This window comes from Anastrepha ludens, chromosome 2, assembly GCF_028408465.1.
Source record: "Anastrepha ludens isolate Willacy chromosome 2, idAnaLude1.1, whole genome shotgun sequence".
Classification (NCBI taxonomy): Eukaryota; Metazoa; Arthropoda; class Insecta; order Diptera; family Tephritidae; genus Anastrepha; species Anastrepha ludens.
In genome coordinates this window covers 41,104,198-41,128,863 of record NC_071498.1, presented here as the reverse complement: position 1 = coordinate 41,128,863, position 24,666 = coordinate 41,104,198, and the positions used below count along the sequence as shown (strand labels likewise).

General features: G+C 37.6%; 2 protein-coding genes across 2 annotated transcripts; both read right to left on the bottom strand.

Moving 5' to 3' along the window:
• Positions 1 to 18,369: 18,369 nt before the first annotated feature.
• LOC128859516 (uncharacterized) lies at positions 18,370 to 24,450 on the bottom strand. Its single transcript, XM_054096464.1, has 2 exons — positions 24,153 to 24,450; positions 18,370 to 19,114 (listed from the first exon to the last, which is right to left on the bottom strand). The coding sequence occupies exon 2, from the start codon at positions 19,093 to 19,095 to the stop codon at positions 18,370 to 18,372; it is 726 nt and encodes a 241-aa protein (XP_053952439.1). The 5' UTR covers positions 19,096 to 19,114; positions 24,153 to 24,450.
• On the bottom strand, positions 21,705 to 23,531 carry LOC128859377 (uncharacterized). Its single transcript, XM_054096432.1, has 2 exons — positions 22,950 to 23,531; positions 21,705 to 22,877 (listed from the first exon to the last, which is right to left on the bottom strand). Exons 1-2 carry the CDS (start codon positions 23,529 to 23,531, stop codon positions 21,705 to 21,707), a joined length of 1,755 nt encoding a protein of 584 aa, XP_053952407.1.
• Positions 24,451 to 24,666: the final 216 nt, after the last annotated feature.

Sequence of the window (24,666 nt, the reverse complement as noted above, 5' to 3'; positions counted from 1 at the left end):
TTTCTTTGACTATAGTGCGGTACATCCAAAGCGGAAATGTTGAACATGCAGGCCCAACGGTTTCGCTGGCATAATATCAAACGGAAGTGTTAGAAATAGCGAAGCTTGACTGAAGCGGGGGGGTCCAGTTTGCGCAGCAGGTCAGCAATTGGATCATGGTGTGATGTTTACACAAGAAAGGCGAGCAATCAGAAAGTATGTCAGTGTAGAAATAATTAAAGGTAGCATTGTGGATATGGTCATTGTATTGCTCGGAAGGTAACTCTAATTTTCACTGCCATAATAATGGCTATGATAATTGTAACAATGGTGGTTGAAGTAATGTATTAGTAATTGTAACTGTAATAATAATGGCAACGATGGTTGTAATTTAGCCTGTAATGGTAATGATAATTTTAATTTCATGTTTGGTTTGGTTTTAATATATTAATATTTATGGCAGTAATGGAAGTTGTACTGCTAATAGTAATTGTAGCAGCAATGGTATTGGCAAGTATAATGGAAATAGTATTGGTATTGGTAGTGTAGATGGTCATGGTAATGGAAATACTAAAGGTAATGGTATTAGTAGTTGTGACTTTAATAATATTAGTAATGTAAATGCTGACGATAATTGTAATTGTAATTAAAAACGTAATTGTTATCGTTCAGAGCATAGTATTAACGTTTAGTAGTGATGGTAATGATTATTCTAATGGAAATGGTAATGTTAATGACAACTGTAAATTTAATGGTTATGGTAATGGCAATAGTTGTAATAATAATGGAAACGACATGGACAATAGAGCAGTAACGGCAACTTTATTAGTAATTATACTAGTAGTTGAAATGGTAATGGTAATTGTAGTAGGGGAAGTAGTGCTAAAAGGAATGGTATTAGTAATTGTAACTACAATGGTAATGCTAATGATAATGATGATTGTAAATTTAATAGTAATAGTATTGGTAATAGTTTTAGTAATAAGAATTGTTTAGGTAATGGAAACTGTATTGGTAATTGTAGTTGTAATGGCAATTATAATAGCAGCTGAAATGGTAATGGTATTTGTAGTGTTGATGCTAACGGTAATAGTTATAAAAGGGATAATGGAAATGGTAACCTGTTACGGTAATAGTAAGTTTAAAAATTATATTAATGGTAATGGTAATGATAACGATATCATTAATAATTATGATATTTGTCATTGTGTTTTTAATGATAATTTTAATTTTAGTGGTAATGGTGTTGGTAAAAGTTGTAGTAATAGTAATGGGAGCGGTATTGGTAATGGTAATTGTAACAATAATGAGTCTGGTGATTTAATGTTAATTGAGACGGCTTTGTTAATGGTTGTTTAAACAGCGATGCTTAACATTAATGGTAATGGTAAAAGTCGCCACCATTACTCTAAGTAATGATATTAATGAACATAACTACAAGAGGAAAAGTAAAGTTAATGGTAATAGGAATAGTTGTGGTTATAATAATGATAATAAGAATTGTGGTTTAATACGATACAATACCAATGATAGTGGTTTAACATTAGTATAGAAATGGTAAAATTTTGAAAATTGTGGCAATTGTGATACTAGTAATGGAAAAGGTAATTTTTGCTGCAATAGAAATGATATTTACAATAGTAGTAAAAATGGTGTGACACTCGAAATGGAGGAGAGGACAATGATCATTTTTACGGAAATGGAAATAGTATTCGTAATGATAATTGTGCTAGTAATGGTAGCGAAAATGGTTTGTCAGTTTTAAATAGTCATGCCAATGGTAAGGGTATTGATAGTTATAGTGTAACTCGGTTAGTAGGAAGGAGTAAGAAAAATAATGCACAACATTTGAAGACAGCTGCTTCAACTCAAAAATTCGAAAAATCATTTCCAAACTCTATGGCAAAACCAGTATAGGCATGCGTATAATATTATTAACCACTCTATGACTTAACTACCTTTTAGGCTACGAATTTATGTACAGTCGAACTAACAAAACTTCCACAACAATAACTAAACAATAAGGACGAGCCAAAACGATCTCGTATACTGGTATCATACCATCATGCTGGCAACATCAAGTGATGATACCAGACGATTGGTGGTGAATGTGTTTGTGGAGTGATTGTGTGTTGCTGGTGGAAAATCAGCATGGAGGTATCGCGTATATTGAATTTAGTTCAATGAAGAAGCTTTCAAGTAGGAAAATAAATTTGTGTTGAATTCTTCGCATTGTGTGAGCCTATGCCATGTTTGTGACACACACTTTTTTCTTATTCATAACAGTCTTCTCTGCGGAATTTTGAATATGAGAAGTGTGTGGTACAGGCATATGTGGATCGAGCTTGATAGTACAAAAGCTAGCTTCGCACATGGGTAATTTAATGCTATATAAGCTTTAGGAAGATTTCGTACTAACTAACAATAATTTTAGTTCTTTGAAATCAGCTGTCATACAAATTTTAAACAGATTTTCTATACTGGTGAATGAAGTATGACATTTTTGTATTGTTTTTATCAAAACGCACTACCTGCGATGTAAAAGTTTAAGATTAACTAAGCACTCAAATAAGAGCGCAGCTCTTCAGGCGTGCATGAATGTTGGACGTGCGTAGGTGGAGGAAGAACTCATTGTTACTTTTCGGTGATCAATTATACAAAAAGTATACAATTATCGATCAGGAGGAGAGGAAGAAATAGAACCAACACATTTTGTCTTGCCAATTTCGTACAGAAATCTTTCGTTTCATTAACTCCATTAACTTAGATGCTTTTTTCAAACCCGAATTCACAAGTGTCTATAGAAATTTATTGCTTGTATATAATTCTGGTTCACAACATTTACGGTGAGCTGTTGTCAAAAATGTGAATAGTCTTTCCCGATTATATTTATATATGAAATATATTTATGTGGTATACATATAAGTATATATAATTGGCGCGTACACCCTTTTTGGGTATATGGCCGAGCTCCTTCTGCTATTTGAGGTGTGCGTCTTGATGTTGTTCCACAAATGGAGGGACTTACGGTTTCAAGCCGACTCCGATCGGCAGATATTTTTATGAGGACCTTTTTCATGGCAGAAATACACTCGGCCATTGCCTGCCAATGGGTGACCGCTATTAGAAAAATGTTTTTCTTAATTTTGTTGTTTCACCGAGATTCGAACCTACGTTCTCTCTGTGAATTCCGAATGGTAGTCACGCACCAACCCATTCGGCTACGGCGGCCCAATTTCCCAATTACAATACAAAAATCAATAATCAAACTTGTTTCTATATTTTATTGTATTTTGTTGGGAATAATTTTTTAGCAACGAATCGACAGAATATTTATATGCCCCATTTTCTATTTTCAGTTATAACAGAAATTGAAAAAAATCGTAGAATTTTTCGCAATGCAGTTCAAAAATTTAAATAACTTTCAGTAAGTGAGTACTTCAAGAGTTCAACAGTTCAGCGAGAAATGTTGAGGGGTGAAAGAGGCGCTTGAATAGAATTCAATGTTGGGAAAATGCAATAGAAATATTTGGAATGGCGCAAAATATAAATGAAAACACACAAATGTGCGCAAACATAGCACTAAAATGTGCAGAAATGCATTTGAATAAAATTTGATAGGAGTGGAAGTGAATAAAAAAATATTGCAAATTGATTGCACGAGGAACGCGAAAATATTTTGCATCCAAGTAAATAAATAGACAAAAATCAGTTGCACAGTGTTGAAAGCAGGAGTGGATTATATTGAATATATTAAATTTTACTAGATATATAGAAATAGCAGCATTTTCTCGTCCAGTCCATTGATCTCCTCCGACCAACCACCATATTATTATCATTGAGCATATTTTTGCTTCCTTCGCGCTTATGGTGGGATAAGCGAAATTTTGTCAACGCTTAATAAGCATAACCAGCATTTGATTAATGATCAACGTAATGGAGGGAAAATCACGACAGAATCAACTTCTTGCCTGCGTCTTAACTCAATTTTCTTTCCCTTTCGCCTCAGAGGAGCGATGGAAAGTAGTTAAATAAGGAATATAATTTGAACGCAGCATATTGGCGCTTGTGAAAGTATTTGCAGACTATGCAGAGGGACTACTTATTTACATACCTGCATAAGTATGTCTCAACACTGGCGCTTCTGGCCGCTTCAACCTTTATTAAGGCCGGCGGGCCAATTAGGTGTCCTAAATTCAGTAGTTTTCGCGAAGCGTTGTAGGATGAGAAAAAAAACAATTAGCCAAATGAAGTTTTGGAGATAGTTTAATATATATTTGAACTAAAAAAAAAAATTTGTACAATCTCCAACAATATATTGCAAGCCGAGTTATCAATAGACTCCCAGGGCGCCTTGCCACTGAAGTATCCAACTTCTGTACAAGATACAACTTGCAATTTTCATCTGAAAACAAAAAAAAAAGATTATTAATTTTGATGTAATTATCTTCGATGTGAACTAAGAAAATTGGGAGAAACAAGTGAAATTCGAATTTTTGGGGAAGGTAAAAAAAAAAAGTGGTTTTTCAAAGAAAAAAAAACTCTTCAACTGGGTAAAAAAGTCGCTTAAAAAAGTTTTTGGATTTTTTTTTTAGTTCACATACAAGAAAAAACAATACTGAAGATAACGCATTTTGAAATGCAATCGTGTACATAAATTAGGTAAAATCGTGAAAATGAAAAGCCGAGAAAACGCGCTTCAAAGTCAATGGTCAATGGGCGGAGCACTACAACAATAAGCGCACGGTTGCTCGACACCGCACTACGCTCGGCTCTGTAGCTCTGCAAATACTTGGAATTTAACTCTGAAAATTTGTGTTTCATGTTCTTGAATATGCTATGCTATTGATTTCAGGAAAAAAAAAATCGATTTTTTTGACCTTTTAATTGGCCCGCCGGCCTTAATACACAGCTGGCTTAGCTAAGATGCTGTCATCATTTCTTATTTCTAATCGTATTTTCTTTTGTTTTAAATTAAATCAGTGAATTTATCTGCAATCGCTTGTAAGGCAATCACGAAAATTTCAGTAGTAAATATTAAGTACAGTTTATTTTTTTTTATATTATTTTCTTTATTTATTTATTGTCTTTGAATGGATACATTCTTACAGACTATATTAAGCTAATGTACAATAGTTTAGTAGTTACTAAGAAAAGAACGATTTAAGATGATTGACTAAGATGCCATACGGCCATGTAAAATCAGCACCAGAAGAATTGAAAAACATATTTAAATCTGCACATGCCCTAGGAATCGGAGCATTCACCCCATAGTTGGTTCTCGAGAAGCCAATTTTAAAGGTTTCGTACTGTCGGAGCCTCATATTGGGTATATTAAATTGAATTTTACTTAAAATGGAAGGACAATCAATAGATCCAGAAATGATACGAATAATAAATGAGCACGATAGAATAGATCGTCTGTTATCAAGTGGTTTTAAGTCAATTAATAAGCATCGAGAGCGGTACGATGGTACAGGTTCAGAAAAGTTTAAAGATCGGAGCGCAAAACGAAGAAAGACTTTCTGAACTCTCTCAATCCGATTAGACAGACCTATTTGGTACGTCTCCAAATAATAGCGGCATACTCTAATCTTGATCTAACAAAAGCACAATATAATGATTTGAGAGTGTGTGGGTTGGTAAATGCAGAACAATTTCGGCGAACGAATGCTAGCATCGCATATGATCGTCTTATGACGTGGTTAACACGGCCGGTGAAATTCAGCTTAGAGTCGAAAATAACGCCTAAGTCTATAATTTCCTCAACGGATTGCAAAGGTAAGCCAGCAATATTATATGAAGTATGCAAAGTATTGTTTGATTAAGCATATTTTACGTGAAAGCATTTGCTAATATTTAGTGACAAATGGTTTAAATAGCACCAGTACGGACATTGTACGCCACTGCGTATGAGCAACCTTTCAATAGAATTGGTGCAGTTGCAAAACGCCCACAAGTTATCATCAAACCATTAAAATATACTCTACTGAATACACACAAGGCGAAAAGTAAGATTAAAATAACAGCTTACAGTACGTGCCGTTTGTATAAAGGAGAATAGCTTAGCTAAATTGGGCAAAATCTATTGACTTATTAGGATTTTAGCTGTCGGGCACATTTGTGATTATTAATGCAGACACGGAATTTATTAATTTCCGCTGCATGACATGCGGTGGCTCATGCAGATTATTATCTCCGGATGGTTTTAAAATGTGTTAGCTATCAGTCAGAGCCCAGTATTGGGATGGAATAGGATAAGCCGATGATAGTAAACGTATTTTGCAATTAGCTCGAGTAGTCTATACTCATTGAAGTGGTCGATTGAGAGCAAGGATGAGTAATATGCGGCCCGCCGGCTGCTTGCATTTCTAACATTGAATTTATGTTGTCGATTTTCTCTCATCAATACATTGTTTTAAAATTTATTTTGATAAAATGGTAGTACATACTAACCCGTAATATATTTATTGGACAAGTTACTCACTTGTCGGCGACTTGTTCAAACGTGCAATGCAATACGAATGTGCTTCTTTGCTCCTGTCAAACAATCAGTCAAACTGCTAAGCTGTTAACTAGTAATTTTTGCGATTCTTACGTTTCTGGAAAGGGCGATATTATTGGCAAAAAGGTAATATTAGAATTTGTTATTCAAAATTAAGTTTTCCCGAGATTTTTGTAACTTTCAAATTTTTATGCCATAATAGCATGCCGGATAAACAAACCAAAAACGAAAGGTTGCGGATGAGCACAGGCAAGAAAAGTGGGAATTTCAACATTTTTTCACTTTCTTCAAAGGCAAAGTTGTATGCTTAATATGCTCAGAGACAGTGTAGACATTAAAAGGATATAGCATAAAACGACATTGCGAGACAAAACATGAACAGCAACATACAAAGTTAACGGGACAAATCTGGAGAGATCAGTTTAATCAAATGGAGAAAAACTTGGGAAAACAACAGACGATATCTAAAAATCAAACTATTTTATCGAATACGCCAGAAAGGCTAGAAGGTGCTAAAGAAATGTCTGACTGCAGTTACAGAAACAGCATTTCGTGATGAAATAAATGTTATTTTATGCATTAGTTTATCAAGATTTACCATTGCAAGGAGAATTGAAGACTTCTGCGAGAACATAACAACAAAGCTTCGTCAACGCATTGCAAAATTCGAATTCTTTGTCACTTAATGAGCGATGCGATATTAGCGATACAGCGCTTTATTTTTACGTAGTATTAACACCAAATATTATGAACTTTAAGTCGGCAGTTAAGCACATGGAAGAGCGCGTGAAAAAAACGGAATCGGAATGTGCTATTATAGACTACATTTAAATGTGTATGAGAACAACACAATATCATCCGCTGTGATTGTCAGTGGATTGCCTACAAGAAAAGAAGAGAACATTCTCTCAAGCTGTGTCAAACGCTTCAAGTGAAACTAGGGCTTGTGCGTTCTGTTTTCCGTTTACAACCAAATAATAAAAAACGTAGCTCATGTTATTATCAAATTGAGCTCTGCTGCAGATCGCTCTCAACTACAGAAAGCTGTAGCAAAATTCTGCAAAGATAAGAGACGAGCGCCTTCTCTTAGTGATGTGGGCCTCAGTGTCGAAGGGAAGCTATTTATCCACGAAATTGTGAACTAATGCACTTTGCTATGCAATATAAAAAGCAAAAACTTCTATCGTCAATTTTCGCTGCACGTGGGCAAGTGTTTGTTAGAGCTCGTCCACAAACTGATGTTATAATTGTAACTGAAAACACGAGTATAGTGAGCATTGCAGCTGCCAATATGTAGAAACTTGTATTGTGTATGGAAATAAGTGTCCATCCTTTCTTAGCCAAAATTACGAATTATTTAAACAATTAAATAGTTCATGATATTATGTGAAGTACGTGCCATAGGAAGCTACAACTTTACTCCATCTTTCAGGCAGCATACGGATTCCTCTAACGAAATATTCGAGTTCTCTTGACTTGGTCCATTCAGTGAGCTAGTTTGCGATGCTCTCGTAAGAAGTGAACCGCTCTCCAATAAGGGTTAACTGCATTGATCGGAACAGATGGTAATCCTAAGGTGCAATGTCTGAAAATCCGGCGGGTGGGGCAAGATATCCCATTTCTGTCCCTCTAAATATTTTAAGGGACGATTTAGCAACGTGTGGCCTGGATTTGTCATGCAGCAAAATCAATTTCTCATGTCTACCGTCCCATTCCGGCCGCTTTTCTTTGAGAGCTCGATTCAAAGCTGCAGTCAGTAACGAACGAATGACCACCAGTGATGGTTTCAGATGGTTTAAGGAGCTCATAATAGATGACACCCTTCTGATTCCCCCAGATGCACAACGTAATCTTTGAAGCATGAATATTTTATTTGGCTGTCGAAAACCTTTTCTGCCGTTCAAGGAGCATCTTACACGTCACCAAACGTCTCTTGATACCCCTCCCCTTCAATTGATGTGGCACCCAGTTACCTACTTTCTGGACCATTCCCATCGCATGCAAACGTTTACCGACGGTTGAGGTGTCAACATCCAATTCTTTAGACATAACATCAAGGGTTCGACATGAGTCTTCATCCAATAATTGTTGTAGTTGAGTATTTTCGAATTTTTTCGGTGCCACTTGCCGATCTTTATCACTCACGTCGAAATTGCCACTTTGGAAGCGGCGAAGCCACTCTTTACGAGTTGTATTTGGTCGAACGTGATTACCGTAAATATTGATCAATATGCGACAAGTTTCAGCTGCACTTTTCTTTAAAAAGTAATAATGAAGCATGGCTTCCCACAAATGCTTTTTTTCGAGACGAACGTGGACATTTTTGGTTTCAGATAAAAAAGGATCTTTACACTTCAAACGAATGCCAACTACTCCGATTGAGACGTCACATATGCACCTTCAAATCACCAGTATATTATTAAAGCGAACACAAAAATAGTATCAGCAGCGACACCTCTTTTACGAGGTCGGAAACTTATTCCCATACCAAATATTTAGTTTGCGTTATATTGAAAATATTATGTCTGCGTTAAGTTTATTTTCTTATTTGTCATTTATGTTTCCCGAATTCTTTGCTTTGTAATTATTTTAGTTTTAATATCGTTTCTATTTCTTTCATTTCATTTGTGTTCTTCATATGCTTTGCTTTGCTATGTAATCCTTTTTATTTTGATCTCATTGCTATCTATGTCATTATCCCCTTGCTTTTATTTAAATTCCCCCACCTTGCGTATCCTCCCAACCATAAACTGTCAATGTGTAATGAAATAGCAAAAGAAGTAGACAAACAACATGCAAGCGGAATGCTTAAACTCGTTTCTAATCACTACAATGGGTTTAATATCTCTCATTTGAATGCGTGAAGTTTGAATGCTGAAAAAATTGACTATCTAAATTTTGTTTTTGATAGTTTGAGCATTGACTTAATGTGTATTATAGAGGCAAGGTTTAAAGGGTATATTGATAATAATGTATACTCTCTGTGCAATTACACTATTATCAGATGTGATAGGACAACGAAGACTCGAATTGGGGTCATTGCTTCATATTTTAAAAATAATTTTAAATGGAAAGAGATGTGCAGATCAGATCATTTACTGGAAGTCGAATACAATTTTGTTGAATTTTATGATAATAATACCAAGTGTCTTGTTGCGTGCATTTACAGCCCTAGCAATAGAACTGACTTATCAGTGATATTTGATAAATTAGCGCAATTCAACATCTTCTTTGGGATTTATATGTAGACCTTCTGTGTGAGGATTTTTCTGCCAGGACATCTTCCTACAACATCCAATTCAACAGACAAAATAAAGTAAAAGGGTTATTTTTTAGAGATTTTAAGCTAATTCAACATGACCTCTTAATAAGGAGGCTGCTGAGCTTCATTGGAATATGTGTCAATGGATGAAAAATTGCAACATTTCAATGCTTTAGTCAGTCACCTATTTGACAGGTTTTTTCCGTTGCGTAAAATTAAAGTCCATGGAAACAAGAAACCATGGTTTACATGTGAAGTATTGTCTTTAATTAGAGAGCCTATGAAAGCATATAAGAAATGGAATAATGATAGAAATATTCAGTGGTGGCAAAAATATCGTGTTGCAAGAAATAATTTAACCGTAAGCACTAGAGATGCCAAAAGGGCATATCTACAATTGAAGCTCAATGATACTTTGCCTTCGAAAGTCCTATAGAAAAACTTTAAATCTTTAGGTGTCACAGGAGAGGATAAACCCGTGTGCAATTTGGATCTAGAGATTTTAAATACCCACTTTCTAGCAATTAACTGGGCTCCACTCGTCATACTTGTGAAAGTTCCTCTACGACAGCATGCTGATGATGGTGAATTTGAATTTATGTCTGCAACACAGACGGATTTGATACCCTGTGTGCATACAGTAAAATCTATTGCTATAGAGACCCACGGCATTTGTCTTAAAATCCTTAAAATTATTCTACCAATTTTGTAATACTATTGAAATTGAAATTTGAAAAGGTCGAGCCAAGGTCCACCAGGAGATTTGGTGGCTCCTAAAACAATCAGGCTAAAAAGCCCATTGTGTTTAAAGCTCTGGAAAGAGGGTACATAGTCAGGGAGGGAAGAAGAAAAGTATCGGAAAAATCGGTAGGAAAGAATAGAGACAGAGATAGGGATAGTTAGTCCTGTAAGAATTTTCCAGATTCTTTGGCAAATCTGTAAATATCCTGTAAATATAAATATATATAGAGAACGAATATTACTCTTTCTCACGAAATCGGAACCCAAAACTCGTAACCGTGCTCTAGCAAAGGCAGGACACTCACAGGGAAAGTGCTCAGTGCTATGCGCCTCCTCCAAGCATGACAGGCATACCGGGTTCTCGATGACTCCAATGGTGGTCATATGCTGACCCCATAGGTTGTGTCCTGTAATGATGCCGACCATCAACCGAATATCTTTCCTTCTAAGTTTTAGTAGAAAGTTTGACCGTTTTCTGTTCGGACTTGTCACAAAACACAGATTGCCTAGATAATTGCTGATCCAATTCATGATTCCTGCGGAACTGATTCCGATTATTGGTTCTGACCCTTGTGGGGGGACTGCTGATCCACGGTTGGCCAATTTGTCGGCAATTTCGTTTCCTTGAACACCGGAGTGTCCTGAAACCCATATAAGTACAAGCCCGTTTTGTTTTGCAACAGAATTCAGCTTCTTCTTACATTCTTGAACAATCTTTGAGGTTTGCTTCGCGTCCTCCAGGGCCTTCAGTGCAGCCTGACTGTCACTGAAGACTCCAATCTGTTTCCCGCTCCATCTCCTCTCGATTATCCATTCGGCTACTTTTAGGATGGCAAAAACTTCCATTTGGAAAACAGTTGCCGTTTCTCCCATAGCATAGTGATACTTATTACTATCATTTAAGTACCATCCGGCTCCAGGCCCTATTTCATTCTTGGACCCATCGGTAAAGAAAATATCCATGAAACCTCCCTGCATGCATTCTGGATTGTTCCATTGCGTGAGCAATCATCTGACATCAAATTTCCTTCCAAATGAAACTGTGGATATCAGGTCGTCTTTAGGTGCCAACAACAGTGGATACTGCTCAGATAGCATCTTAAAGATTTCTCTGTGTCCCGAAGTTCCGTCTTCGTGCCAGAAACCATATTTGTGGAGTCTACACATTCCTTTTTTTGCTTCCTGTTGTATCTTAAGGTCAAGGGGGAACAAATCAAGCATATCATTTAGGGCATCACCAGAGGTTGTACTCATGGCACCCGTGATGCATAAACAGACTCTTCTTTGCAGCCTGTATAGTTCCCGGATTGTGGACTTAATCATGACATTGATTTTGTCCAGAATCCTCTACACTTTCGCGCAAAGCCTCCATAGGGATTTATCCGATATTAGCGCATAGACATCGTCCGCATAGGCTTGGACATGATAACCGAGTTCCTGCATCTCCGCTAGTAGAGAGTCTACGACCAAGCACCACAGCAGCGGAGAAAGAACACCCCCTTGGGGACATCCTTGCTTGGCCCTAACGGTGATTAGTTCGTCACTCTTCTCACCAGCGATTAACAGCCTCTCAGAGAGCATGGAATTTATCCATTTTACAATGGTTTGATTGACTCCGTGTCGTTCGGCAGAAGAACATATCGAGCCGAAAGTGGCATTATCAAAAGCCCCCTCAATGTCCACGAACACGCCCATTGTATATTCGTCAGCTTCCAGCACGGCTTCAATTTTGCTAACAAGACCGTGTACGGCTGTTTCACATGATTTTCCTCCCTGGTAAGCGTGTTGATTTCTATTAAGTGGACTTCTCGGCAAAAACCATACTTACGCTAATAGTTAACTTTTCACTCACCTCATCTACATTTCCATATCTCTGGAAGGTTGCAAACATATGTAATACCTGTGTCAAAAATAAAATGTTCTAGCGCTCCTTAACACTTCAGTTCAATAAGCATTTTGCCTGCCCCACCGAAAGTATCTACATATTTGAAAAATTCTTGACGCGACAAATTACCTGCTACTTGGATAAGAGTAATCTGCTAAGTAATTTCCAATCGGGTTTCAGAAGTCTGCATAGTTACTCCACAGCTATGCTTAACATATTTGGAGATGTTCGCCCTGCTTATGAGATAGATTACCTAACAGTGTTAGTACGAGTATTACTTGATATTACTGATTACAACATTTTGCTGAAAAAATTGTGTTATCACTATAAATTCGGAGCATTTTCGCCACAACTAATACAAGGTTACCTTTCGAATCGGCTACAGCAAGTTAAGAGCGGTGATAACTACTCAAGCCTAAAACCAATTATAACAGGTGTACCCATTTTATATTGCATTTTTATAAATGATATTGTTGAGTGTTGCCAAAATTCGCGGATTCATCTCTATGCTGATGACACTGAGATCTACCTATCAAGGCCAATTTGTCTTATTGAAGATTTGGTAGCAAGGCTTAATGGAGATCTCACTCGTATTTCTTACTGGTTCAAATCTAACCTCTTGAAATTAAATAAGTCAAGAATGCAGGCAATTGCTATTTCTCATTTAAAATATGGACATAACTCTTTGCCGCCGATATTGCTTAATGAAGTAAATATTAACCTTGATGACATAGTAACAAACCCGGGTTTCAGAATAAATACAAGGTTATCAAAGAAATATATAATATTCTTAGAAAGCTACATTGTACTGCCTACTTACAGCCACGACAAACTAAATTAAAACTGGTTAGATCACTCTTTGCTCCGCATTTCGCTGAATTAATAAAGGCTTGATAATAATTCGAAACGTAAATTGCAAATCGCTTTACAGAAATAAAGAAGCGCGTTTTGTGTTTGAAAAAAGGAAATATGTCCATATATCTCTCTTATTCAAATTAATTTTATATCAACTTAGACGATACAATAAGTCAAGCAATTGATTTCCATAAAAATCGGTCCTCCCTATAGCTTGTAAGAGTCACTTACTCGTCATGCATCTGTACCGAATGTACAAACATTAGCTTGGCAAGTGATTTCTTGCGCATTCATCTTAACCCATACGAGTTTTTCGGTTCCGGTGAGTCTTGGTAAAATTATCTGCTCAAATTTCTATGGAACAATTTATCCCTCTAACTGACTTGTCATGAACTTTCTTTATACATGTTGACAGAGAGGGTCAAAAATGCAGATTTAGGTATAAAGTAGAAGGTAAAAACAATACATCGTTAAATTCTTCTATGGAATTATGAGCAGCGAAATAATAGTTGAAGTCTTTGAGTGGTTTTATATATAAATTTTTGATAAACTATTCATATTTTTAAGTAAAGTGTTAAAACTTTAATTCTCCATAAAAAATTTCAGACCTTTTAAACCAGGACTTTCTTCAATGTAGTTGATCTCATTCGGAATTATTAACGTTTGTTCGTATTGAGTAAACTGCGGACAGTGCAGTTAGAAGGGTCTTTAAATTGTTTCATCTTAGAATTTTATGTTGCAAATATGCTAACAATTTCTTAGAGAACTTTCAAGTATCAAAACTTGTATTTTTATTGCGTACAGACATTAATGATATTAATAAATTTACACAATCTGTACTGAATGCGTCTACGCATTTTGTACATTTTGCAAGCCAGTGTCGATCCACCACTGTGGCACTTGCCTGCTAGCACAAAAAATCACAGAAGAACTCCTACCAACGTCTAACATGCTTTAGACGGCGTCACGACTCTAGCCAGTCACATATTTTAAGCTTAACGCCAAACCAAACGCGCCTTAACGCCATAATGTATGCAATAAAATTTCATAAAATTCCAGGGCAGCTTTGCTAGACTGTTGTGTATTAAACGTACCTACACATACATCTGTGTGCATATAATCGTGTTTGCATGTGTTTTGGCTCTTTTAGTGCTCAAAAATTGGTCATTTTAATCCGATTTGGCAACAGTGTAGCGAAGTGCCTGCATCCAGCAACCAGCAGGCGACCAAGCAAAACAGCGCCAGCAAGCAAAGAATGACGATTCAAAAATGGCGAAACACTCAGAAAATCATTAAAGTTGACCTCTGACATCTTATCCACGCTCGCTGCTTGCCATACGCAGGCACTTTAAATGAAACTTGTTAACAAAAATTTGCAGAAAATTATGTGTCAGCTCAAATGCTTGGCATACCATATACTTGAAATTCTTTTACTGCACACTCTCGACACTATTACTGCGAATTTTTGCTAAAGCTGCATATTTTGTTCTTGTTTCTTGCTGCTATGGCCCGCAAAAGCACAACATGCAAATTCTGTTCTACATAAGCTTGGCTGGCATGGCGCACATCGCTGACAACGCCCGCTTTGCTGCTTTATTCACGCGGCTGGATTAATTTGGAATGTTTTCGTCATGGTTTTATGGTGGCTATATCAGCTGCGTGGGCAGCAAAGGAACTCCTTAAACAACAGCGCAGCTTATAGTTCATGGGTATGAGCGAGCAATAATGGCAGTAAAACCACTACAATTCATCAGTGGTATCAATAAAGTCACTGCGTTGACGCTGAAAGTATGAGCGATTGAGCAGCTGCTGGGCTACAATGCTGCCACAACAATGGTTTCATTGTATCACATCCGGGGTGGGGGATGACTGGCTTATTGCTTCTATGCCACGTCATCATTTTGTCAGCTTTTCATGCAGCATCTCAACGCGACCACGCATTTCCCATGCCCCACTATCCAAACATTGGCAGCGTTATCGATGTCAACGCGCCCGGATCGGTTTGACGCACGTAGTCGAATTGGCTGTTTCACTCACTGGCTTTCCAAGTTAATCACGTGGTTGTGATATTATTTATTATCACCTTTTGTTGTTGCGCTCTTCTCCATTTCGCTTCGTTGCGTCTCAATTCAATTAAAGCCCAGGAATTCAGGTCATCACTCAGCATAGAAAGGAAAAACCTCAATGCCATCGTCTTCACTCTACAGCCAAGTGTCAAATATTTTAATTGAATGCAATTAATAAAATGCCTATCAAAGAGGGCTATTTCCACGAAATTGTTGTGATAGTCATTCTTTGCGTTACAATAACAATAAGCGACTGCCAAAATTTCGCCTAAAGTAAGCATATTGAAGCCCAAGTATAATAGCCTAGGTAATGAGTACTGGCAAGTCAGCCTGAACCAACCGAGTAGAGAATGCACAAGTAAAGAAGAAAAGCCCAGCAATCCATCAAGGCTAATAGCACAGATTTGATGATTATCTTTTATTGAATGAAGAGTGAAACTTATTCTCCAGGCTAACTCATTTGGAATAATGGACGAAATATTTGTTTATAATTTTTAGTGAATATCACAATTAAGTTTGTTACGAACCATTTCGACCAATTTCACGAAAAATGGGCGTGATTACACTGGTCAACAAATTTAATTTTTTTGATACGAAACTCTTTTCCGATGTAGTTTCGTACGGTAAAACCAAAATACAAACTTAAGATTTTTTGCGTTTATCACCACTTTTCTTAAACAGCTGACTGCCCAAAAAGTTTAGCCTATAGGCGATGCCATATCAAGTAGTAAAGTATTTTGGTCAAGTGATCAAGTTTAATGAAAATGGATTTATTTGTAGGCTAAAAAAAATCTGAAGAAGCACGATAATTTTTAGATATATTTGTTTATTTATTTTATATATTCAGTTCAATAACATATAGAGGTTTTTAAAGTGAAATATCTTCAGTTTTTCTTAATGTTAATATACATATTTGATTATAACTCGGAAAGTTATGAGGATGCCAATGTGAAACTTTCAAAGATTTTTAAGCAGCGTTTCACCTATTAATGAAAAAAAATCTAAGGCGGGGCATTTTCAAAAATTCCAAAAACAAGTGCTACCCAAAGGTGTTTAACATGTTTTTTTGTTTTTTTGGAAAAACATTAAGTTTTGTAAAAGTATATTTTATTTTACAACTTAGAAGTGTCAAAGCATCCAATGATATTTTACTTTAAAGTACTCTGCACCAAAATTTTCAACACTGAATAAATTTGAATATTTGTCAGTTTCTCAATTTATTTCTTATTATACTTTTTTTTAAGTCTTTTTAAGCATTAAATTTTAAATGAAAGAAATTCCGAAACAACTTTTTAGTTTACTTTTTATTATACTTTTTTTGACGTGATAACGTCTTATAATTCAATTTAACAGGCTGCACGCACGAAAAAATGTGTCGTTACCTTGCTCATTAGTGTTACCTTGCTCATTTGTCGTTACCTTGCTCATTTGTCGTTACCTTGCTCATTGCCGTTACCTTGAATGAACTGCAAGCGAAAGCGCGGAACGAACGACAAAGCAAACAAAGCAAACGAACGGCAACGTTCGACATCTTGCTCTCTCCTACTTAAATGAGCGTGCATATGTATGTATATGCGTATATGTACATATATAAATTCACGTATTTGTATTTGCATAGGCCTTCTTATTGATTATTATTAATTTGATTCACTTGAAGAATTTAAAATAAAACCAAGTTTGTTAATTAATAATACCTGTTGTTTTAATGTTATTATTATTAATTTTTTTATTATATATGAAGGAAAAAAGGTATGGTACCTTATAAGATATGTTGTATACTAATATATGTATATAAACATGCATATACATATACAATTTCGCGCAATTTTCAAAAAGAACAAATCTATATGTAAAGATGCATACAAGTCATCTGGACATATCAAATATACGAATCTATTCCGTACCCAAGCAAATGTAAGCTAATGTGCTTGAACTGCAAGCGAGAGCGCGGAACGAACGACAAAGAGCACAATCAGCCCCCGCGTTCGGCAACGTTCGACATCTGGTTCTGTCCTACTTGAGTGAGCATATATATGTATGTATATGTATGTATATGCGCATTTGTATATAAATTCATATACTTGTATTTGCATATGCCTTCTTCCTGTGTGCATGGTAATGAACCATTTCTCCGTTGAGAATAAACGATGATAGGAAAAATAGGAAATGAAAGGGAGTGTTTCAAGTGTAATGTGGCTTGAGAAAGTCAAATCGATGATGATGCCTCTTAGTGTTGTTGACTTATTAACGCCTGATGCACAATCGAAATTGAAGATATCTTTCATGAATTTGATAAATGTTTCGTCATTTTTCAAGTTTGTGTAAATGTAACTTGACCTATTCCATTGCAATTCCATTTACCTCCTCCTCTATATCCATACAAAATATCTATCAAACAAATAAAATTAAAATTTTGTTTTGAAAATTGCAACCATTCCATCAATATTTTCTTATGAAGTTGTCACGTTAAACTATCGTCAGTAAACCGACTTTACAGACAACCTCTTTTTTTAATATATTTTTATCTTAAATAAATTTAAATAAAATAATTTAGAAATGTTAAAAAGAAACCAACATATTTAACTTTAAAAATTACACCCCAAAATTTTCATAATTGAGTAAATTTGGAAATTATTATTTGAAAATTCTTAAGCGTTTTTAAGAGAAATTATTTTACGTGGGAAGGATGCGCGAACACAACAATTGCCTGTTAAATAAAATGCGAGCGCGTTCGGTGGTAACTTCACAAGTGATTTATTTATTTCTAAATTCGAGTTTTTATAGTGTCTTAGCCTAACGGATTGAGTTCAAATTTATGTAATTACAGTAAATATGTATTGCTCTGTTACGTTTATGTAATATAGGTGTTTATACATATATAGTGATATTTTTAAATTCATATACGAAAATTGAACAGTATTTTAGAAAACAGTAAGCTTAATATTGAAACGTTATGAGAAATTATGGAATTTAACAAATTATTATAATAATGATTAAAATTAAATTAAATATATAAAATTAAATTAAAAATAAAAATTCTAAGCCATTTGGCGTAACACCGGCCACCTTGAAAGGCTCATGGTCCTTCAACGTCTGATGGCAGTACGGCGAGCTTGTGAACGGGGCGTTTAATTACGCCCGCTTTGGTTGCCACGTCTGCTACGCGGACTTTGCCGTCTTGCCCTGTTACGATTGCGGCGACGCGGCCGAGCACCCATTGCTGCGGTGGTGTGTTGTCTTCCTGAACCAGGACGAGGTCGTTCAGCTCGAGGTTGCGCTTCGGATGCAACCACTTGTTCCTCTGTTGAAGACCCAACAGGTAGTTCCTGGACCACAGTCGCCAAAACTGTTGCTTGAGACAACAGACAAGTTGCCATCTGTCGCAGCAACGCATTGGGTCCATCGATACTTGGGCTGGTGGTAGCGCTCGAAGGGGGTACCCAACTAATAGGTGCGCTGGTGTTAGGGCCTCTCCATCGTTCGGGTCCTGACTCAGTGGTACCAGGGGTCGCGAGTTGAGTACGGCCTCGACCTCGACGAGCAGCGTCTGTAGTTCTTCGGCGGTGAGCAGCGCGTTGCCGATTGCGCGCACGAGAAGGTGTTTGGCGGACTTCACTGCCGCCTCCCATAACCCGCCGAAGTGCGGTGCCCTGGGTGGTATAAAGGCGAAGGTGAATCCTTCGTCCGTTGCGTATTTCTGTACTTCCGGTTGTTGGGCCTCGAAAGCATCCCTCAGCTCGCGAAGCTTGCGATCGGCGCCGACGAAGTTGGTGGCGTTGTCGCTGTATATTTTCCGCGGCATTCCTCGGCGTCCAATGAACCTTTTTAGGGCGAAAATAAAACAATTAGAAGACAAGTCTGGTACTAGTTCTAAATGTACTGCCTTTGAAGTGAAACAAACGAACACTGCGATATATGTTTTTACTGGGGGTCTACCACGTATTTTCAATGTAGTATATACGGGACCACAAAAATCTACTCCACATATTAGAAAGGGTCGTAGTGCACGAAGCCTATCGGCAGGCAAATTTCCCATTATTTGGGATTGCAGCTTCGGCTTATAATGAAAGCAGTGTGTGCAGTTTCGAACGGTACGACTACAAGCTTCTCGAGCATTGACCAGCCAAATGCGGTCTCGGAGAAGCGCTACCAATGCCTTTGCTCCAGCATGGTGATTTCGAAAATGTAGGTACCGTAAGTATGTGGTAACGAAGTGCGAGTTCTTGCTTAAGAGCAGTGGGAACTTGGCATCATATGGGAGAGGCGCATTTAATAGGCGGCCTCCTACTCGGAGTAAATTAAACGACAGCGACAATTCCGAGTAGTTGTGCAAAAATGGATTAAGTTTTTGCAAACTTGAGGGTAGGGTGGTACCTTTGGTGAGTTTCATAATTTCTTCACCATATTCAACATGTTGAACCACCTGAATGACTTTGAGGAAACTTAATTTAATATCCTCAGCCGTCAGCATTTGTGTGAATGTCGCAGATGGGTTTCTAATGCGTTTTATCCATCTTAATATGTAAGCGACAATACGAAGCAGTTTTTGATGAGAAGATACTCTTTTGGTGAGTTCCATAATTGGATGCGATTCATTTGTTTGAACAACTAAAACTGTTGCGTTCCGTTTCTTCTCTAATGCTTCGTCTCCTGGAGAGAGCTGGAAGTGGGTGTTTGTTGGCCATAACGCAGGGTCTTCTAGGAGGAACTGTGGACCGCTAAACCAGATAGAATTATTCAATTCGTCCACGTTACAACCCCGAGACACTTGATCCGCGGGATTTTGCTTAGTTGGCACATGTCGCCAAGTAGCTTTATCCGTCAACTCTTGGATTTCGGACACTCTGTTTGCAACATAGGTCTGTAGTACAGATGGATGCGTTTTGATCCAATGCAAAACAATTTCGGAGTCTGTCCAGAAGTTTATATTTTCAATTGGCCGACTCAACATTGGCGCTATTCGTGACCATAATTTGGCCAGCAAGTGGGCTGCCGAGAGCTCTAGACGCGGAAGAGATTTAGTCTTCAGCGGAGCCACTCTAGACTTTGCAGTAAGCAGCGTACATTTCGTTCCACCAGCCGAATGGCTACGTATGTATATGCAGCAGCCATACGCTCGTATTGAGGCGTCGGCAAAGCCATGAATTTGGCAGCTTGCACTCGACTCGGTGTGTACAAACCGAGGAATGCTTATTGATGGTAGCTGCAGTAGATTGGCTTTGAAATTTTCCCAGCTGGTGTCGAGGTGCAATGGAATCGACTCATCCCAATCTAGTTTTTGCAGCCAAAGCTCTTGCAATAAGATTTTTGCTTTGGTAACTAGTGGGGCAAGTAAACCAAGAGGATCGAAAAGACGAGCCGAAACTGATAATATGTTTCGCTTAGTGGCTCGTAAACTGGTAAAGTTGTCATTTAAGACAAACCGAAACAAATCTTCCTTCGGCAACCAATGGATTCCAAGTGTTTTTGTGGAGTCTGTGTGATTGAAGTTTAAGGCCTTCTCAGAACTCTCACAATCGAAAAATGATGGGTGATTTGAAAACCACTTAGATAAATTGAATCCTGCCGAGTTTAATATTTTAACTACCTCACTTCTAATAAGATCTAGAGATTCGAAATTATCGGATCCTGTAAGCAGGTCGTCTACATAAAAATCTCCTTTTATTGCCTTTGAGCCGAGTGGATACATATGTGTATTGGCATCGCTGAGCATTTGTAAACACCGTGTAGCGAGAAATGGAGCAGGCGCAGTGCCGTATGTTACGGTGTTAAGTCGAAAGATTTGAAGTGGCTCAGATGGATGCCGTCTCCACACTACAAGCTGAAAGTTTTTGTCTTCTTCGTGCATGAGAATTTGGCGGTACATTTTAGTAATGTCCGCCGTAAATGCATATTTATGCAAACGAAAACGAAGAAGTGTTGAATACAGCTCTTCTTGAATGGTCGGCCCAACCATCAAGATTTCATTCAACGCAATTTGAGAAGAGGTACGACTTGATGCGTCGAAAACAACACGTAATTTAGTCGTCGTACTTTCAGGCCGAAGAACGCATTGATGCGGAATGAAGTAGTGTGGCTCACTCGGGATCTTATTATTTGTTGGGCTCATGTGACCCAATTCGATGTATTCATTCATGAAGTCCAGATACATTTGACGAAGTTCTGGATCTTTCAAGGTCTTTCTCTCCAGGGCCTGAAACCGCCGAGACGCGGTTTCATAGGAATTACCGAGTAACTTACGGTCATCTTTGAAAGGCAGTCTTACTTGAAGCCTTCCTGAAGGCAAAACTTTAGTAGTTTTTACGAAAAATTTTTCACACTCTATTTGTTCAGGTGTGAATTTTGTCGAACTAGCCCCTGAAGGTATTTCTTCCATCGCCCAGAACCTTTGGACAATGGAATCTATATTTGCTAGATCTTGTTCAGTATGGCATAATGTGCTACTGACTGTGGGAGGAGGCGTTGGTTGGAGGCGTATTTGCCAGACACAACCCAGCCTAAAAGTGTCTTTTGCAATGTTGGGTGATTGGGGCTGGCCTTGATCTGGCCTGCAGCTAAAAGCTCGAAAAATGTTTCAGCACCTAACAAAAGATCTACCTTTTGAGCCTTATAAAATTCTGGGTCCGCTAAGCTAATGTTTTTAGGAATTTTCCAGCCATTAATATTTACGTTACGATCTGGATGGCTGGCTGAAATGGATCGCATTATCCAAAACTGTGCCGAAAACTCATAATTATTGACCCGCGATTTTACAAACGTATTTAATTTCGTCCTTACTTTTTTGGTTGCATTTCCGATGCCGATAATATTTAAGGTCGTACTTTCGCGACGAATTCGTAATTTCTGCGCCAAATCCTCTGTCATGAAATTCACCTGAGATCCAGAATCCAGCAAGGCTCGTGCAGGAAGGTACTCTCCGGAGCTACCTTCTACGTTGACTACGGCTGTAGCCAACATAACCCGATCTGGTGTACTCGTCGTGTGCATGACATGCGAGGTCGAAAGCTGTGGTGCAGTTGCAAGGGATACAGGGTACTGGTGCAGCAACGTGTGATGCGAACGGTTGCAAACACGACACCGATCCGCTTTGCACTTTGAAACTGAGTGCCCCTTTCGCAAACAATTTATGCATAAGGGGACTGATTTAGCAAACTCAAATCGCTGCTGAGCAGAGAGAGTTTTAAAAGTAGGACACGCGGGTATACTATGATCATTTGATTTACAGTGCGGACACACCGGCTGTTTTATATTTGAAGTCACTAAGGCAGCTTTCGTCCTTCCCGCATGAAGGTGGGGTTTCTGAATGCTGTGACTGCTTGACGGCTTGAGCCTCGACGTTGAGGCTTCATCGGCAGATAAATGTTGGTAGCGTTTATTTAATGCTGCCTCACACTCACGCCATAATGGCAGCTTATCATAATCCAACTGTTCCTCCCACTTTGACCGAGTAACGGTGTCAACTTTTGACATTACCAGATGAATTATGATAGCGTTTGTGATGTTTTTCTCGTCACCTAACGACAGCAACGAGTCGTAAACAGCCGACACTGTATCAATCATTGTGCGCAATGAAAGCGCAGATGGCTTTGGGATAGTTGGCAGTTCAAAAAATTTGGAAATTGTGTCGAAAAATATTAAGCATTTATTGTCATAAACCTTTTTGAGACTAGCCAACGCCTTCGAATAATTTTCGTCCGACATTTGGAAGGCCTTTACCGTTCCCAAAGCTTCACCAGACAGACAGTTAACCAAGTGATTAAATTTCTCAATGTCTGGGATTGTAGGATCGTTGTGCACCAAACTCTCGAACAGACTCATAAAATTTTTAAATTCTGAATACTCCCCTTTAAATTTCGGTAGCGACATTTTCGGTAGTCGCGAGCTGTGAGGTGCAACAAAGGATGTTTCGGCTATTGACGATTTATTTCTCGCCAGAATAGATTTTATAACGGACTTAGTTTCCACTATTAGGTCCTCTAACTCCCCACGGGATATGTCTTCCTCGTCGATTTCTTCAATTTTCGACTGACACTTCATAAGCTTATCGCTATGAGAGTTCAAAATGTCCAGTCGACACTCCAATTCAATTGGATCTAACGACATTGTTTTATCGAGGAGACCCGTTTTTATGCGCACTATACTATTTTTCGCAACAGTTCGCTGGCGCTTTAGTGATTTCAATTCCATAATCTCCTTACTTGGAGAGAGACTTGGAACTGCTGTCTTTGGCTTGCTCATTTTGAGTTAAATTATTTAAACTCCCGAAAAATTTGCTCAATGTCCACAGAAACGAAAAAATTTCTGTGAGAGTTTGTGGCTGAAAAAACGAAAACGAAAAGATGGCTGAATAGCCTGCACAAATCTCAATCAGAAAAACGAAAAATAGCTGTTGGACAAGGCTGTGGTCAGGCCACGAAAGGATGAGCAAGCACAGTAGCACAACACTACGAAAATTGTTCAACAGATTTGCGAAAAATCGATTTTTGTTTAAATTATTTCCTTGTAAATAATCCGTATTTACGAAAAATTTATTTAACTTTATAATAATTTTAATTTAATTGAACTTATTGTTCGAAAAAAAGGTCTTCAATTTCTTTAATTTTGTTTTTTAAATTTATTGACGATTTCGCATTTAAGGTCACACCCTTTATTATCAAATCCCAACGTACCCTTGTTTCACTTTCGCGGAGTTTTATATACGTATATTTGTATAGATAATTGTATATATGGTACATGTACACATATGGGAGTGTGTACATATATGTATGTATATATATGCAAGAAAGTGAAAAGGGGATGCAAAAAATTGAGAGTGTTTATCAACAACAACCACAACTTTCAATTTATTGCACTTGTTACCTGTATAGGCTTATTGCAAGCCTTGACTTTCCTTTTGCAAAGGATGCAGGTGCAGGTCATTCCTGGCGGCGACAGAACCAGCGGTAGGGATTGCAGCGACAGCGGGCGATGACGGCAGCAGCAGTGACCAGAGTAGCAGCGACGGTTACAGTGATGAGAGCAGCGGCGAGTATGGCAATAACTGCGAGAACTGTGACAGCGGACAGTGATATATACACGAGGGCGACGAAATATCACTGTGACCGTTTATATAAGCACCGCACTGTTTCAGCTTTGCACTGTGTATTGTAGTTTATTCTTTTTTATTTATTATATTTTTTTTTTTGTTTTTTTTTTTTTTTTTTTTCTTTTAACTTTTTTGGCTATAATATTTTATTGTTGTTAAATAATTTTTATGTTTTTTTTTTTAAATAATTTTAACGTTTTTTTTTTTTTTGGTTTTTGGGGGCTCACTTGTCACTGTGCACTTTTTGTATATGCATATACATATGTATGTACATATATTAGTTTTGCT

Bases quoted from the DNA above. Each gene is read 5' to 3' on its own strand.
- LOC128859516 (XM_054096464.1), bottom strand. From the start codon at position 19,095: ATGCCGCGGAAAATATACAGCGACAACGCCACCAACTTCGTCGGCGCC.
- LOC128859377 (XM_054096432.1), bottom strand. From the start codon at position 23,531: ATGAGCAAGCCAAAGACAGCAGTTCCAAGTCTCTCTCCAAGTAAGGAG. The intron at 22,878-22,949 runs GTTTATGACAAT...ACTATCCCAAAG, and splicing joins CGTTGGCTAGTCTCAAAAAG to CCATCTGCGCTTTCATTGCG.